The sequence below is a fragment of the Oncorhynchus clarkii genome, chromosome 12 (assembly GCF_045791955.1).
Source record: "Oncorhynchus clarkii lewisi isolate Uvic-CL-2024 chromosome 12, UVic_Ocla_1.0, whole genome shotgun sequence".
NCBI classification, from domain to species: domain Eukaryota; kingdom Metazoa; phylum Chordata; class Actinopteri; order Salmoniformes; family Salmonidae; genus Oncorhynchus; species Oncorhynchus clarkii.
Window position 1 is genome coordinate 41,635,403 of NC_092158.1, and position 17,716 is coordinate 41,653,118.

Sequence of the window (17,716 nt, forward strand, 5' to 3'; positions counted from 1 at the left end):
TCATCACCTTTCTTCCTGCAAGAGATTCTTACATAACATTCTTACATAACTTAGTACCACCACTAGAGGCACTACTTAGTAGGCTACTTCTGTCAGAACATTCATTCCAATGATCCTCTGATTAGAAGTCTTCTCGTGTCCAACTCCAAACGAACCTGAGGATAATCAGACCCGGACCCGAGTGGACACAATATATTTTTTTTAAAAGGGGGTAACGGACCCAAACGAATCCGAGAACAATCAGACTCGAACACGAATGGACCTGACGACAACCAGATCTAGACCAGATTGGATCCGAGTGACAAACAAATAATCTCTTTCAGCCAAGTTGCTCTTCTGGTTAAATAATAGTTATTTATGGGCCTCTCAAGTGGTGCAGCAGTCTAAGGCACTGCACATCAGTGCTAGAGGCGTCACAATAGATCCAGGTTCGATCCCGGGCTGTGTTGCAGCCGGCTGTGACCGGGAGACCCATAATGAGGTGCACAATTGGCCCAGCGTCGTCCGGGTTAGGGGAGGGTTTGGCCAGCTGGGATGTCCTTGTCCCATCGTGCTCTAGCGACTCCTTGTGGCGGCCGGGCACCTGCACGCTGACATCGGTCGCCAGACATATGGTGTTTCCTCTGATACATTGGCGAGTCTGTCTTCCGGGTTAAGTGAGCAGTGTGTCAAGAAGCAGTGCGGCTTGGCGCGGTCGTGTTTCGGAGATGGGACAAGACTGTAACTATCAATTTGATCAAATCAAATCAAAGTTTATTTGTCACGTGCGCTTACAGTGAAATGCTTACTTACAGGCTCTAACCAATAGTGCAAAAAATGTATTAGGTGAACAATAGGTAGGTAAAGAAATAAAACAACAGTAAAAAGACAGGCTATATACAGTAGCGAGGCTATAAAAGTAGCGAGGCTACATACAGACACCGGTTAGTCAGGCTGGTTGAGGTAGTATGTACATGAATGTATAGTTAAAGTGACTATGCATACATGATAAACAGAGAGTAGCAGCAGCGTAAAAAGAGCGGTTGGGGGGGACACAATGTAAACAGTCCGGGTAGCCATTTGATTACCTGTTCAGGAGTCTTATGGCTTGGGGGTAAAAACTGTTGAGAAGCCTTTTAGTCCTAGACTTGGCACTCCGGTACCGCTTGCCATGCGGTAGTAGAGAGAACAGTCTATGACATGGGTGGCTGGGGTCTTTGACAATTCTTAGGGCGATACCATGCAATTGGGGAGAAAATGGGGTAAAAAGTACATTTTTTTTTACAAAAATAAAATAATAATTCTTTATATGCTGTCTAGGCCTTCTATGTCAATAAACTCACCTTATTAGCCTAAAATAAATCTGCTATAGTCTATGAAGAGCAATGGTCGGGTCAGCTGTAGTTATGGATGTAATGTGGACATAGAGAAGAAGTCTATATCTTGCTGAACTGTGTTTTAGAAATAAAATATAACAGTGAAAACTATATGTTCTATTCATACAGTACTGACTGTATGCTTGTTTTTAAACATTTTAGTTGCATGATGCCCAAAGTGGATGTAGCCTATTTACTTGAATGTGAGCGCAGGAAATGTTATATGCAAATGTACATGCAATTGAATTGATGCAGGAAAGAATGTCCAGCTTCACTGCATTCAAGTCCAGCATCTTTGATAGTTACCATATAAAGAATGCATACATTTCAAAGCTGCCAACCACATGATACTACCCAGTTCATCATGAGTCATCTATCATTGAGTCATGTAAGCACTGTATTAGCTGTATGTCACACAAAAATAGTTAGGAAAGTTCAATGCATGTTTGCCTCGAACCCATTTTAACCCTTTACACAAAAACAATTCCATGTTCTGGAATGGATGAACAATTGAAATAATAAGCTTGTGAATTTTCCCTTGCTCATATTCATAAGTATCCACAGTAACACCTTTGTTGGCTTTTCAGTTTACCTAACCATCTTTTTTAAACAAGCAATTTGAATTGTCCCCTCCCTTCCATGCATATTATTAAAGAGAACGCTGTTGTCGCTAGGTGAAGTACTACTCGCGCCGCCAGATAGAAAGAAGCAGGTGTCCAACATGGCGATCACAGGCAACGGATCTCTCGCTACTCTTCTCTTTTTGTTCATGATTCCAGCAGCTCTTCATAAAGGTAGGATTTCGGCCGATAAACTTAAGTGAAACAAACCTACGTCTTTGAATAGATTTCTATGGACATGGGGGGCAAAAATGTGTCTGCATTAAAGCGCAAGCTTTTTCTGGATGTGCCCGCATGATTGTGGATCGATAATAATAGACGAAGAAGCTGAATGTAACTGTTCTTCAAGTTGTAATATGGTATTTAATGTGCCTAAAGGATGAAAAAAAGACTCAGATAGTTGTTATATTCTTTGAGTATTTCCATTTATCTCAAATACAGCATTTACAGATGTTTTTGTCTTCCATATAGTCAACTAACCCTTCACACAAATCACTTTGGCTAGTTTTCCCTTCTCGTCTCGAGCCCTGTTCCACTGCCACATACATGCACATAGCTTGCTGGCAGTTTAAATGAGCGAAATTAGATATGAAAACTGTTGTTTTTCAAGTATTCAAGTTGTACGTTCAACTTCAGTGTAAAAGTTGAACGTGGTTTGTTTAAGTTAACCAGTCAGCTGTTCTCAATACTTTTGGGTTGTGATTATCCAGATTCTGTAGAACGCCGAAGCCTACAATGAATGCTGAATATTCTAGCGCGAGCTATTCAGTGCGATGCTTGATTTAGGCAGGCTACCATTGCAATTGCATCATTTTTTTTCTGGGTAGAGGATCAGTTTTATTATGATGATGTTGGCAGTTAGATCTTTACAAATAGTATTTAGTCTGCTCAAACTATGAACCTTACTGGGGTGATTGATTGGCCACAGTGTGTGTTACATGCGTGATTTAGCGGGCTGTTGATGCGTAGTGTTACAGTGTAGGTAGAAAGGATACTCTGTAGCTATACGCTTAACATTTGAATGCCCAGGGAACGGCATTAGTGGTGTGCAGATGCTATACGGATGTAGACAAAAGTTGTTAGTGGTGCTTTTTTGATTTGGCTTGCTTCCTAAACACCTGTTTAAAATCAAATCAGTGGCTTACATAAAACGACATGAGCGTGTGATGTTATAGACTACGTGATAGGCTATTACGAATTAAACTGATTCAATGATCGCAAATATCGTGCAAAAGGTATGCAGTCCCAGCGTCGAGCATACATTTCAATTCAGATGTAGCTAAACTCCTGAATCTCTAAAGTTTTTTTTGAATATGTCTTTCATGTTAGTTACCTCAATTTGAAGCATAGGCTACCGGTAGTTATTTCTTGAATTATCATAGTCTATTTAGTCAATTTAGTCTTGTGGAAAGGAATAAACGATTCTCCTAAAAATCCGTCGGGCGCATTAGGCAGCTCTGCCATTTGCCAAGCACACTTGTTTTGTTAGTACACATCTATTTTCGAAATTATAGGAAGTTTAGTTTACTGTAGGCTGAACATCAACAGGCTACTCTTAATTAAAGCTACCAAGTACCAACACTTGCTGTATAACCTATGATATTGCAGTCCACAAGATGTGCACGAACCTATTTTTTAAATGTATTTAACCAGGGAAGTAAATTAAGAACAAAGGATATATCTTTACATAAACGCTCACACATATAACGTTAGGCTGAATATTTGGCACTTCTTCAGTGTGTTATCTTCTTTCAGAGTGCTTCTTCTGGATGCTCTTTAGCATTTCATTGCCAAGGTTTTTATACTAGGTGCCGTATATTTATATTAGGTAGCCTGTACTATTACGTTTCTTTTATATAAGTTAATGTATCCTAATCGGACCAAGTCAGTCAATACGTGGAATTCATAGAAAACATGTTTATGCGTTCAACACGTGATTTAACCCTATCAGTCCCAAACCACCAGCAAAAATCTGCTTTTTATTTATCTGACTTTAATTTATCTGCATGTCCAGCTCATACATTTTGACTCACAATTAAGTGTTTTATTTTAAGAGTTGCATTCATGAGTTTAATTGACAAATGAAATAGTTTGCTCACTGGGAAATTAATATCCATCTAGTCAGTGACAACTGTGTGGAGTTTAGAGTTTGTGACAGCAACTATGTGCGATTATTACAGTATTATAAAGGAAAGGGGGATACCTAGTCAGTTGTCCAACTGAAGTGTGTCTTCTGCATTTAACCCAACCCCTCTGAATCAGAGAGGTGCAGGGGGCTGCCTTAATCAACATCCACATATTTGGCGCCCGGGGAACAGTTGGTTGGTTATTTGCCGTGCTCAGGGGCAGAACTACAGATTTTTACCTTGTTAGTTCTGGGATTCGATCCAGCAATCTTCTGGTTACTGTCCCAACGCTCTAACCACTAGGCTATAGCCACTATGTTCTGGGGTTTCCTATGATCTTCTATGCAAAAATACCCCTTACCTTCTAACAGCTCTGGTGTAGCTTGTGAGCGTCATAGAGCAAAACATTACATGTGCGTGCTTGTGAGAGTCTGTTTTGTTTATATATATTACATATATATATAGTTTGTAGCTCAAACCATTCAGACTCTAAAGACGTTTTGTAAAAATACCCGGTCCCCGGGGCCCTTCGGGATCAACCCTTGTCTTACAAACACTGCTCTAGCTCAGCCCCCGTTAATCACACAGACTATCTGCGGATGCAGAAGAAATTGACGAATCCAATGTTACAACCCATAAGTCTGAAGCTAAAACATACAATATTTAGAAGACCTAAATGTGCCAGCGTTACATTGGGACTCATTGGGTTAAATAGGAGGCTATTGCTGCTTTTCACTCAAATGAAGCACAAACTTCAATGCACCACATTCACATTAGGGATGATAGAATTATGGGAACCGACTAACCGTGATTTCTCCCCAAACCCACCTTTTCCTGGGATAAATAACTGTGGGAAACAGGTAAATTATAATAATTGATTTCTATGAACACAATAACATGAAATGGAACTGTTAAATGATATGCAATGTCTAAATCTGGCTTCTCCACAGCCTTTTCTCTGCTATCTGCATGATCAATCATCAACACTCAGGGTGGGTACAGACTAACTAGTGATGCACCGGTATTACATTTTTGGCCGATATCTGATATTTTCCTTGCCAAAAAAACAGATACCGATATTTAAAATTGTAGCGCCCTTTTTAAGCATTCTAGTACAGTTAAATAGTTAACACACACATGGACGCAGCGGTCGAAGGCACTGCATCTCGGTGCAAGAGGCGTCACTACAGTCTATGGTTCGAATCCAGGCTGTGTCACATAATTGGCCCAGTGTCGTCCGGGTTTGGCTTGGGTAGGCCGTCATTGTAAATAAGAATTTGTTCTTAACTGGCTTGCCAAGTTAAAGAAAGGTTACACACCACACTGACCAAAAAGTTATTTTGTTGGCGTTTACGTATGTCCCCATTACCAGTAAAACATAATCAAAAACTATATATTTCACTTACTTGCTGTGCTGTTTCATTGTTCATTTGTTCAGTCGTTTCATTCTCAACAAGGATTTCTATGGAACGCCGTTTGGGTCTTTGCTATGGAACGCTGTTTGGGTCTTTGCTATGGAACGCTGTTTGGGTCTTTGCTATGGAACGCTGTTTGGGTCTTTGCTATGGAACGCTGTTTGGATCTTTGCTATGGAACGCTGTTTGGGTCTTTTCTATGGAACGCTATTTGGGTCTTTGCTATGGAACGCTGTTTGGGTCTTTGCTATGGAACGCTGTTTGGGTCTTTGCTATGGAACTCTGTTTGGGTCTTTGCGTGTCAAAGATACTATTTAACACTATTTGACGTGTCAAATAACACTATTTGACGTGTCAAATAACACTATTTGACCAATCAGGACCTGAATATGTCACATGTCACATAATAATTGAACAGGTTCATTCATTTTTTACGTAGTTATTGCACATTGATTACACTATCACTCGTATTTCATATGTCACAACGATTCATTGATATGTATGCTATGATGCTGGTAAAGTTGTCTCGCGCACCTACAGTGCTGGTCATAAAAAAAAGCTAGCTAGCTCATGGATGCAAACAATGTTCTTCCCCAAAAACATAGCAAAACGACAGTCTGTTTCAAGGTAGCTAATTATATAGCTAGGTGTCATCATCTAAAATAACCCTAATTTATAAGACAGTTCTTATTTGATTAATGGTGGTCGGACCCATCTATGTGAAGCTAGCCACAATATGGATTAGCCACAATAGTGGACTTTGCGGTTAGCCTTCAAAATAAAAGTATGGCATAATTCTATTTGTATTCATTTACATTACTGTCAATTACATACTTTTATTTTGAAGGCTAACCGCAAATTCCGCTATTGTGCCTAATCCTTATTGTGGTTAGCTTCACAACACATATCCCGGTGCGGTCGAGCCTCACTAGCCAAATGAAGCTAGCTGGCTGCTTATAACGTTAGCTTTGGGCAACAGGGTTAAGTAGCTGGCTAGCTATTTATTTTCATGAATTGAAGGTCAATTTCAATAGGCGAACAACAAGTGGCAACCTAGCTAATACTTACAAGGACTCCTAAATCACTGCTAAGAATAATGAACATGACTGCAGTTTCTACTGGTCATTGTTTTCTGGTTGGTTGTATTGGTGCTAGCTAGGTACCAAGCTAAAGCTAGCTACCCCAGAAGTTGCAGTCGAACAAATATTGCTTTATTACCAACGCGGTATTGTAAACACATCGTTCGTGGCCGGTGTTTGCTTGTTTGTAGACCTTTTTGTACAGCTTTGACAGTGGTACTGTATCTTTTTTGACACGCAAAGACCCACACGGCGTTCCATAGTATGAATGTCGTGAAGCTAATAGCAATGATGATATTACTGTGTAACTCCGGTAGGGCAACATCTGAAAAATAGCACACTTGGTAGTGTGTACTGGTGCCTCAACCAGTCGGCGAAAGCCAACATCACCCACGACAGAGAACGGTTGATTGTAAAAGGCAATGAATTCCATTTTCTTGGCTTTAATGGATTTCGCCTTTGAGTTGTTTCTAGAGGTAGACCGGTTATCATTTTTCAACGTCGATACCGATTATTGGAGGACCAAAAAAAAGCAGATGCCGATTTTTGTATATATATTTGTAATAATAACAATTACAACAATACTGAATGAACAATGAACACTTTTATATTAACTTAATATAATACATAAATACAATTAATTTAGTCTCAAATAAATTATGAAATAGTTTCAATTTGGTTTAATTAATGCAAAAACATTCTTCACGTGTTGGAGAAGAAAGTAAAAGTGCAATATGTGTCAGGTAAAAAAGCTAATGTTTAATTTCCTTGCGCAGAACATGAGAACATACAGTGGGGCAAAAAAGTATTTAGTCAGCCACCAATTGTGCAAGTTCTCCCACTTAAAAAGATGAGAGAGGCCTTTTCATCCTAGGTACACTTCAACTATGACAGACAAAATGAGAAAAAGAAATCCAGAAAATCACATTGTAGGATTTTTAATTAATTTATTTGCAAATTATGGTGGAAAATAAGTATTTGTTCACCTACAAACAAGTGAGTAAAGTGACTAAATACTTTTTTGCCCCACTGTATGGAAGCTGGTGGTTCCTTTTAACATGAGTCTTCGTTATTCCCAGTTAAGAAGTTTTAGTTATTATAGGAATTATGATCCGTCAACTTTTTCTCTCTATATCATTTGTATTTCATATTGGATGTTCTTATAGGCACTTTAGGATTGCCAGCCTCTGGAGTTCATAGGCTTGAAGTCATAAACAGCGCTGTGCCTCAAGCAATGCTAAGAGCTGCTGGCAAACGCTCAGTCAGACGGCTCTATCAAATATCAAAGCATAGACTTAATTATAAAAAACACACAGAAATACGAGCCTTTGGTCAGTAATATGGTCAAATCCGGAAACTATTATTTTGTTCTTTCAGTGAAATACGGAACTGTTCCATATTTTATCGACCGGGTGGCAACCCGAAGTCCAAATATTGCTGTTACATTGCACAACCTTCAATGTTATGTCATAATTATGTAAAATTCGGGCAAATTAATTATGGTCTTTGTTAGGAAGAAATGGTGAGGCCAAAACTGCTGCATATACCCTGACTCTGCTTGCACTGAACGCAAGAGAAGTGACACAATTTCCCTAGTTAATATTGCCTGCTAACATGTATTTCTTTTAACTAAACATGCAGTCCAAAAAATATATACTTCTGTGTATTGATTTTAAGGAAGGCATTGATGTTTATGGTTTATGCGATTATGCTGCGGTACTTAGAGGTCATTTGTGGTTTAGAATGGTACCCTACTTCACCACTTCATTGCACCAGACCAGCGCAAGGTGGAGTTAGAGCACTGATTATGCTTTCGGGTCCTACTGTGTCTAAATAGAAACTTCTAAAGCCATGACATAATTTTCTGGAATTTTCTGCGAAAAGTGCAAATCAATCCCAGAACAACAGCATAGGACCTTGTGAAGATGCTGGAGGAAACAGGTACAAAAGTATCTATATCCACAGTAAAATGAGTCCTATATCGACATAACCTGAAAGGCGGCTCAGCAAGGAAGAAGCCACTGCTGCAAAACCGCCATAAAAAAGCCAGACTATGGTTTACAACTGCACATGGGGACAAAGCTCGTACTTTTTGGAGAAATGTCCTCTGGTCTGACGCAACAAAAATATAACTGTTTGGCCACAATGACCATCGTTATGTTTGGAGGAAAAGGGGGGAGGCTTGCAAGCCGAAGAACACCATCCCAACCGTGAAGCACAGGGGTGGCAGCTTCATGTTGTGTGGGTGCTTTGCTGCAGGAGGGACTGGTGCACTTCACAAAATAGATAGCGTCATGAGGTAGGAAAATTATGTGGATATATTGACGCAACATCTTAAGACTTCAGTCAGGAAGTTAAAGCTTGGTCGCAAATGGGTCTTCCAAAAGGACAATGACCCCATGCATACTTCCAGAGTTGTGGCAAAATGGCTTAAGGACAACAAAGTCACGGTATTGGAGTGGCCATCACAAAGCCCTGACCTCAACCCTATATAACATTTGTGGGCAGAACTGAAAAAGCGTGTGCGAGCAAGGAGGCCTACAAACCTGACTCAGTTACACCAGCTCTGTCAGGAGGAATGGGACAAAATTCGCCCAACTTATTGTGGGAAGAATGTGGAAGGCTACCCGAAACGTTTGACCCAAGTTAAACAATCTAAAGGCAATGCTACCAAATACTAATTGAGTGTATGTCAACTTCTGACCCACTGGGAATGTGATGAAAGAAATAAAAGCTGAAAGAAATGATTCTCTCTAATATTATTCTGACATTCCACATTCTTAAGATAGTGGTGATCTTAACTGACCTAAGACAGGGAATTTTTACTCTGATTAAATGTAAGGAATTGTGAAGAATTGAGCTTAAATGTATTTAAGTATTTTAGCTAGCTTGCTGTTGTTAGCTAATTTGTCGTGTATTTTACCTGAAATGCACAAGGTCCTCTACTCCGACAATTAATCCACACATAAAACTGTCAACCGAATTTCTAGTAATTTCTCCTCCTTCCAGGCTTTTTTGTCTTTGAACTTATATGGTGATTGGCATCTAAACTTTCATATATATAGAGATGTCCTAGCCTATCTCTTTCAGGTTATAAATTCAATGCAGTATTAGCCTGATATTTAGCTAATGAATGATGGGTTATATATACTATGCAGAAGGTTCTAACTTAGAGCTTCTGTATCTTGCGCGATACGCAACTGCACTCCGCTGGCCTCTTTCCTTAAAAAACGCCCCTTAGCTGTTGGAGTCTCAGGAGAAGTTAGACTTGAATGGCGTGCTGGACATTTTTTTTTGCATTTCTTATTCTAATAGACTTCGAAGAGGGACGCAAGCTCATGTTTGTTGAATGTTAAGTACAGCAGCCAAGAAAATACGCTATGGCGGTAGGCTATACCAGTTATTTGTTCAGACCCATACCCATTCAATCTTCGCAAAGAGAAGTGAAAGACGTCTGCATCTTATTCTACTCCTATATTATTCAAGCATGTCATTACAATGATGAAGATAAGGACAACTGTACTTATTTAATACTTATTTAATTTAACTGTTGAAAGTTATGGAAGAATTAAGAGGTAGGCTAATACTCATGTCGCACAACATTAGGTGACATATTATGAAAGGTGTCTATGCTCAGCCTACTAATTATAAAAATGTAAAATAGGCCCTATTATATTTCAAAATCAGATTTGCTAACCTATAATTGTAACTTTTTGGATATGGCTCTACAGGCTTGGCACACCTGTATTTAGGGAGTTTCTCCCATTTTTCTCTGCAGATCATCTCAAGCTCTGTCAGGTTGGATGGGGAGCGTCGCTGCACAGATATTTTCAGGTACCTCCAGATCTGTTTGATCGGGTTCAAGTCAGGGCTCTGGCTGGGCCACTCAAGGACATTCAGAGACTCGTCCCGAAGCCACTCCTGCTTTGTCTTGGCTGTGTGCTTAGGGTTATTGTCCTGTTGGAAGGTGAACCTTCGCCCCAGTCTGAGGTCCTGGGGTGCTCTGGTGCAGGTTTTCGTCAAGGATCTCTCTGTACTTTGCTCCATTCATCTTTCCCTCGATCCTGAGTAATCTCCCAGTCCCTGCCGCTGAAAAACATCACCACCATGCTTCACCGTAGGGATGGTGCCAGGTTTCCTCCAGACGTGATGCTTGGCTTTCAGGCCAAAGAGTTCAATCTTGGCTTCATCAGACCAGAGAATCTTGTTTCTCATGGTCTGAGAGACCTTCAGGTGCCTTTTTGCAAACTCCAAGTGGGCTTTCATGTGCCTTTTCCTGAGGAGTGGGTTCCATCTGCCAACTCTACCATAAAGGCCTGATTGGTGGAGTGCTGCAGAAATTGTGTTCCTTCTGCAAGGTTCTCCGATCTCCACAGAGGAACTCTGGAGCTCTGTTAAAGTAACCATCGGGTTCTTGGTCACCTCCCTGACCAAGACCCTTCTCCCCCGATTCCTTAGGTTGGCTGGGCGGCCAGCTCTAGGAAGAGTCTTGGTGGTTCCAAACTTCTTCCGTTTAAGAATGATGGAGGCCACTGTGTTTTTGGGACCTTCAATGCTGCAGAAATGTTTTGTTACCCTTCCCCAGATCTGTGCCCAACACAATCCTGTCTCGGAGCTCTGCAGACGATTGCTTTGACCTCATGGCTTGGTTTTTGCTCTGACATGCGCTGTCAACTGTGGGACCTTATATAGACAGATGTGTGCCTTTCAAATCGTGCCCTTATAATTGATTTTTCCACTGTTGGACTGGATCATGTTGTAGAAACATCTCAAGGATGATCAATGGAAACCTGATGCACCTGAGTTCAATTTCGAGTCTCATAGCAACAGGTCTGAAATCTTTGTAAGTAAGGTTTTTTTTGTCTTTATGGGGTATTGTGTGTATTTTTATTTAATCTATTTTAGAATAAAGCTGCAACGTAACAAAATCTGGAAATAGTCAAGGGGTCTGAATACTTTCGGAATGCACTGTAATACAGTACAGTAGTGATTCACAATCCTGGTCCTGGGGACCGAAATGGGTGCACTTTTTTTTGTCCTACCACTAGACACTTGCTTCAAATCATCACAATCCTGATGATGATGAGCGGATGATTTCAATTAGTTGTGTATTGCTAGGACATAAACTAAAACCAAAATGTCCACCCCTTTGTGTCCCCAGGACCAGGATTGAGAACCACTGCAATACAGTAATACAGTCCACACTAAAATATTAGCTTGTTTAATTTATTTACCTTAGAGAGCATAGCTACATCTATGGACTTGTATTTCTTCTGTTGTGTGTAATATGCGATAGCCTATATGTCAAAGGCTATGTGTTGGATAACGGTACAATCATTTAGGCTTTTTTAGACTTGGGTTCATAAAATGGCTCAGGTAGCATCAGGCTTGAATTTTCATGCAGATCAAAGATCTAATCAAGTCCAGACATTGATATGCTTTATATGCTTTAGAATGACACCGGTTTTGGCAGGAAATACCGGGTTACCTGGGAGAAAAGTGATTTAATTCTCGGTATGGAACTTTTGTAAAATGCTGGGAAAATATTCACCCCTAATCCATTGTTGGAACAGTGGTAGGTGCTGGATAAACTATCACATTTGCTGCCTTGTTGATTTTTAAACAAAGCATGGGGTAGGCCTACAGTCAGACAGAGCCAATCAATAATTTAACTTGACCACACTTTACAATTTGATAAGGAATTGCAGGATTTAAGATAAATGGAGTCACTGAAACAATGGTAAATATTGCAGTGTATTCAGGACAAGAGAGTGCTGCAGGTGCATTCATTTGATCACCACTACATGTTGGCGCACGCGATGGTTTTAAGTTCATCATACGAGCAGTCATCAAATCACTCAAGTGCTCCAAACAAAATTGTTCAGCTGGTGAGGCATGTGAAGTTCTTAATGTAGATTTAATTTAATGGCTTGTGGCCATCTATTTACTTTCAAAGCGTTCAACATAGCCTAACTAGAGCATATTTTCAAAAATCACCATGAACAATTGGCCTAATGTGCAGTAATTTCCCATGTAGTTGGGCATTTTAACGATAGTTGTTCTATTGATTTTGCCTATTGCCATTATTTCACAGCTAAACAGAAGAACCAGTACAGTTTGTTTGGCATAGGCCTTTAGATGACCTTTTTAGTGAGACTGAATCTGTTAACCTCACTGTAATATTAAGTCAGAGTCAGATTAGGTAATAAAATCTCTAATTTCTCCACATAATTTGAATACCCCCGTATCCTGTATTCAAATCAAATCAAATTTTATTGAGTTTGGCTCACTGTAAAGTCAGTAGCCCAGTAATTGAAAACAGGTTTGGAAATGGACTTGTATATTTCCTGCTGCTCTCTGTTTCTCTGGTGCCCTGAGCAGTAATGAAGAACAATGGCTTTATTTTGAGGGGAGGGGGCTGAAGATGTTGTGCCAGCCAACAGATGATTGGGTTTGGTCACATCTGGCCACTATGCACTCAGCCTTCTCTCTCTTTGATTATACTAAGTAATTACTGAGGTGCTAACTGATCCCTGATGAGGGATGCTGGATTAAAATCACATCTTTTGAAACTACTGTACAAAATGTGCCACTTTATAGGTCTACTTTTTTTTACAGTAAAAATTGAAATGTAGAAAAAAATACATTCATAGCTTTTGAAGATGTCAGTCATAACAACGGTACTAAGTCTAGCACACTGCTCTGAAAATATTTGTTTCAAAACAAATATTTTGATTAGGCCTAGTTCTTTTCCCCCGGGAGTTGTTAGGCCCCAATAAGCTTGTTATAGCAGGATGTCATTAAATCAGACAGGAAGGGATGTTGTATGATATAAGTGGGCACATTTTGCATGAATTCATCCATATAATGCTGGGTTAAACAATGAATAAACAATCTATGGATGTTATTTATGGTTCCATACCCCTGAATAACAAAATGCTGGTTCATCATTGTAAGCGGGTAAGGAAAATGAATGTGTCCTTTTGAATACAATACAGGTAATTATCAACTGGGCTTGATGGGCTTGAGTGATCTGCGTTCTCATGTCTGACATTAGCATAACACTCGAGCCGGTATTACATTTCAGTGCCCCTTACAAGACCCTTCAAGCAGCCTCACTGTCTCCCACGAAATTGGATCCCTTGTGCTCATTGTATTCAGTTCCTGCCTATTGTTCCGACCTATTGCTGCAGTGTCTTGTCTGATGATAGGTTCTCTGCTGTTTTGTCTGCACAAATGCCAGATGCTAGAGGATTATGCTGTCTAATGCTCTTTATGCCTGAGCTGGGTGATGCAAGGAGGGTCTTGTGTTAAAATGCACACTAGACCCTCCCTTGTGGTAAAGCTATTGAAGTACAGGTCAGAAACAGTGTCCCTAAATAGCATTATTATGTAATAACATAACACTGTGTATTGTCAGAGTGATTACTTTTTATGAGCAACCTATTAACAGTCACTGCAGTAGGCACAGCCTAGGCCTAGCCTATTTCTTAATTAAACTAAATGTTTGAACCACGTTACTTTTCTTAGACGGTTTGCTGCTGCATTGAAGTGTGCAGTATTTGTTGGGCTTCACTTGGCTGTCAGACTAATACCTTCCAGACTGAAAATGTGTGAGGGAGACACTAATCTGCATAAGAATATTTTTAAGGATTATGGCTGGAGTCTAGCAAGCTGCCTTCCTATTGATTGGTCGCTTGGCCCTACAGAAATGACAGTGAGACCAGATCCCTCTTAATTCTTACTTAGTTTGAACACAGACAGATTTCCTGCCTTATTCTTGATGCTTTCTGTCCTAGGGCTGGGTGGTATTATGTATTTTATGATATAACGGTATTGATGCATGAAACAGTTTGGGTCTTTACTTTGCCTTATATAAAGGTATTTGAATGTTTGGTTTGTTAAATATGATAAGCCGTGTGTAAGGTCTCTCTCCGCTCTCTCTCTCTCCATGCCACTTTCCATACAGACCTAGCCCTGCCCTGCCCCCTGTCACTCAAGGAGCGCAATTGTTGTTCCTCGACCACAAGACACTTGCGTTCTGTCTGCATGGTCAATGCAGCACATGCAAAAATGTTGATGACTACTACGCTGTTTTCACTTAATATAAATCCACTATTAGTTTGTGTTTCTAACATCTACAAACAGCTAGTTTGTCTTTTCTTAGCAAGTTGGGCCTAAATCTTAATCACTAGTTAGCTGGCTAGCTAGCTAATAAATGTACTGAGTCAGAGCAAACTTAATTAGCTATACAGCTTGATAATTTCAGTGATGGGGTAGACCTAAATCAGCATGTTATTTGTGTAACAGTATCTTCTAAATCAAAAGGGAATAAGTGAAGCATGAATATGTTGGCTAAATGAAGTAGCTAAGAATTTTTTTTTAATGTAGACAAAGATTATAGGGTCCCCTAGGAAACACTTAACAACAATTTGGTTCCCACCCTGTTACAATGGCATTTTCATTCATGTCATGTCATGTCAAACAACACTGTATTCAAGTGCCCACTATTATACTGGAACTCTAGAAGTAGAATAATCATTCTATTTCCATGATTCCAACAGTTCACCCAAGTGTTTTGCTCTAAATCGTAATTGCAACATTTGGTTTAAAATGAGGCCTAGATTGTTTGCCGATATCGTGCAGCCCTACGTGGCAGTGTGGAAATGATCTCAAATGAGTGCAGAAATGGTTGACAATGCATACTTTTGTTGTTGTTGTTGGTTGCAGTTGAATTGAACAGTATAAAATAATTAGAATGGAGAAACACCCATTGAAATCACTTAGGGTCACCCTAGGGTCACGCACTACTCAAAGCAAATTTTGAACTTTTGTTATTCAGAAACATAAAATATCGTTATACTGTCAATATTTGTGTAAATACTGAGATAGGATATTTTGGCCATATCGCCCAGCCCTATTCTGTCCTGCAATATTGATGATAATGATAGCAACAACATCAGCAGCAGACACAACAGCAACAGAAGTGTTATAACAGTGAAGTGGTTAGAGTTCTGGCTCTGGGCATACTGAACTAAATGCTCACGGTTGTTGGTAACTTTTGAAGTTGTTTTCACAAAGCAGTGTTGATAGCATTCATACATAATTAATTGAGAATTAAATTGTACTGCATTAAGGCAATGCAGGATGTATGAAACTTCAGTTCACCATTTAGGCCTAGGTTCTGAGGTAATTTATTTTTGTTTGCAATTTTACTCAGGTCTTTAAAATGAAAGCCTTGGATGATGGGCGTTTGGTTTATAATGACTAACAGAACATAGGCCGTTAGTAATACGCTATTTAATACAGATGTTTATTCAGCATCTGGATACAGATAGAAGTTTAATTTATCAATAGACTAGTGCAGGGTTCCCCAATTGGCAGCCTTAGTTTTCTGAGCAATAATATATAAAATCCCTAATATATATATATATATATATTAGATGTCGACCGATTATGATTTTTCAACGCCGATACCGATTATTGGAGGACCAAAAAAAGCTGATACCGATTAATCGGCCAATTAAATGTTTTTTTGTTGTTGTAATAATGACAATTACAACAATACTGAATGAACACTTATTTTAACTTAATATAATACATCAATAAAATCAATTTAGCCTCAAATAAAATGAAACATGTTCAATTTGGTTTAAATATGCCATATAAAAAAGCTAACGTTTAAGTTCCTTGCTCAGAACATGAGAACGTATGAAAGCTGGTGGTTCCTTTTAACATGAGTCTTCAATATTCCCAGGTAAGAAGTTTTAGGTTGTAGTTATTATAGGAATTAATGGACTCTTTCTCTCTATACGATTTGTATTTCATATACCTTTGACTATTGGATGTTCTTATTAGAGGTCGACCGATTAATCGGAATTTAAAGTTTTCATAACAAATCTGAAATCGGTATTTTTGGACACGATTTTAAATTTTTTAAAGGTATTATTATTTTTTACTACACCTTTATTTAATCTTTATTTAACTAGGCAAGTCAGTTAAGAACACATTCTTATTTTCAATGACAGCCTAGGAACGGTGGGTTAATTGCCTTGTTCAGGGGCAGAACAACAGATTTTCACCTTGTCAGCTCGGGGGATCCAATCTTGCAACCTCACAGTTAACTAGTCCAACGCAATAACAACCTGCCTCTTGTTTGTTGCACTCCACAAGGAGACTGACTGCCTGTTACGCGAATGCAGTAGAAGCCAAGGTAAGTTGCTAGCTAGCATTAAACTTATCTTATAAAAAACAATCAACCATAATCACTAGTTATAACTACACATGGTTGATGATATTACTAGTTTATCTAGCGTGTCCTGCGTTGCATATAATCGATGCAACGCTGGGGGATGATTTAACAAAAGCGCATTTGTGGAAAAAGCACAATCGTTGGACGACTGTACCTAACCGTAAACACCAATGCCTTTCTTAAAATCAATACACAGAAGTACAGTGAGGGGAAAAAGTATTTGATCCCCTGCTGATATTGTACGTTTGCCCACTGACAAAGAAATGATCAGTCTATAACTTTAATGGCAGGTTTATTTGAACAGTGAGAGACAGAATAACAACAAAAAATCCAGAGAAACGCATGTCAAAAATGTTATAAATTGATTTGCATTTTAATGGGGGAAATAAGTATTTGGCCCTATTTGGTAAAAGACGAAGTCCATATTATGGCAAGAACAGCTCAAATAAGCAAAGAAAAATTACGGTCCATCATTACTTTAAGACATGAATGTCAGTCAATCCGGAAAATGTCAAGAACTTTGAAAGTTTCTTCAAGTGCAGTCGCAAAAACCATCAAATTCTATGATGAAACTGGCTCTCATGAGGTCCGCCACAGGAAAGGAAGACCCAGAGTTACCTCTGCTGCATAGGATATGTTCGTTAAGAGTTAACTGCACCTCAGATTGCAGCCCACATAAATGCTTCACTGAGTTCAAGTAACAGACACATCTCAACATCAACTTTTCAGAGGAGACTGAGTGAATCAGGCCTTCATGGTCGAATTGCTGCAAAGAAACGCCTACTAAAGGACACCAATAAGAAAAAGACACTTGCTTGGGCCAAGAAACACAAGCAATGGACATTCGACCGGTGGAAATCGGTCCTTTG

General features: G+C 39.4%; 1 protein-coding gene across 5 annotated transcripts in view; it reads left to right on the forward strand.

Annotated features, from left to right (window-relative positions):
* Positions 1–2,012: 2,012 nt before the first annotated feature.
* The window catches only part of LOC139423208 (cell adhesion molecule 1-like), a 434,909-nt gene continuing 419,205 nt past the window's right edge, over positions 2,013–17,716 (forward strand). For 2 of the 5 annotated variants that reach the window (XM_071174956.1, XM_071174960.1), the window contains exon 1: positions 2,063–2,149. In XM_071174956.1, the coding sequence (XP_071031057.1) occupies positions 2,077–2,149 (73 nt within the window). In that variant the 5' untranslated portion in view covers positions 2,063–2,076. Of the gene's footprint in view, positions 2,150–17,716 lie in introns of all 5 variants that reach the window. The other 3 variants (XM_071174957.1, XM_071174958.1, XM_071174959.1) reach the window with 3 other exon arrangements.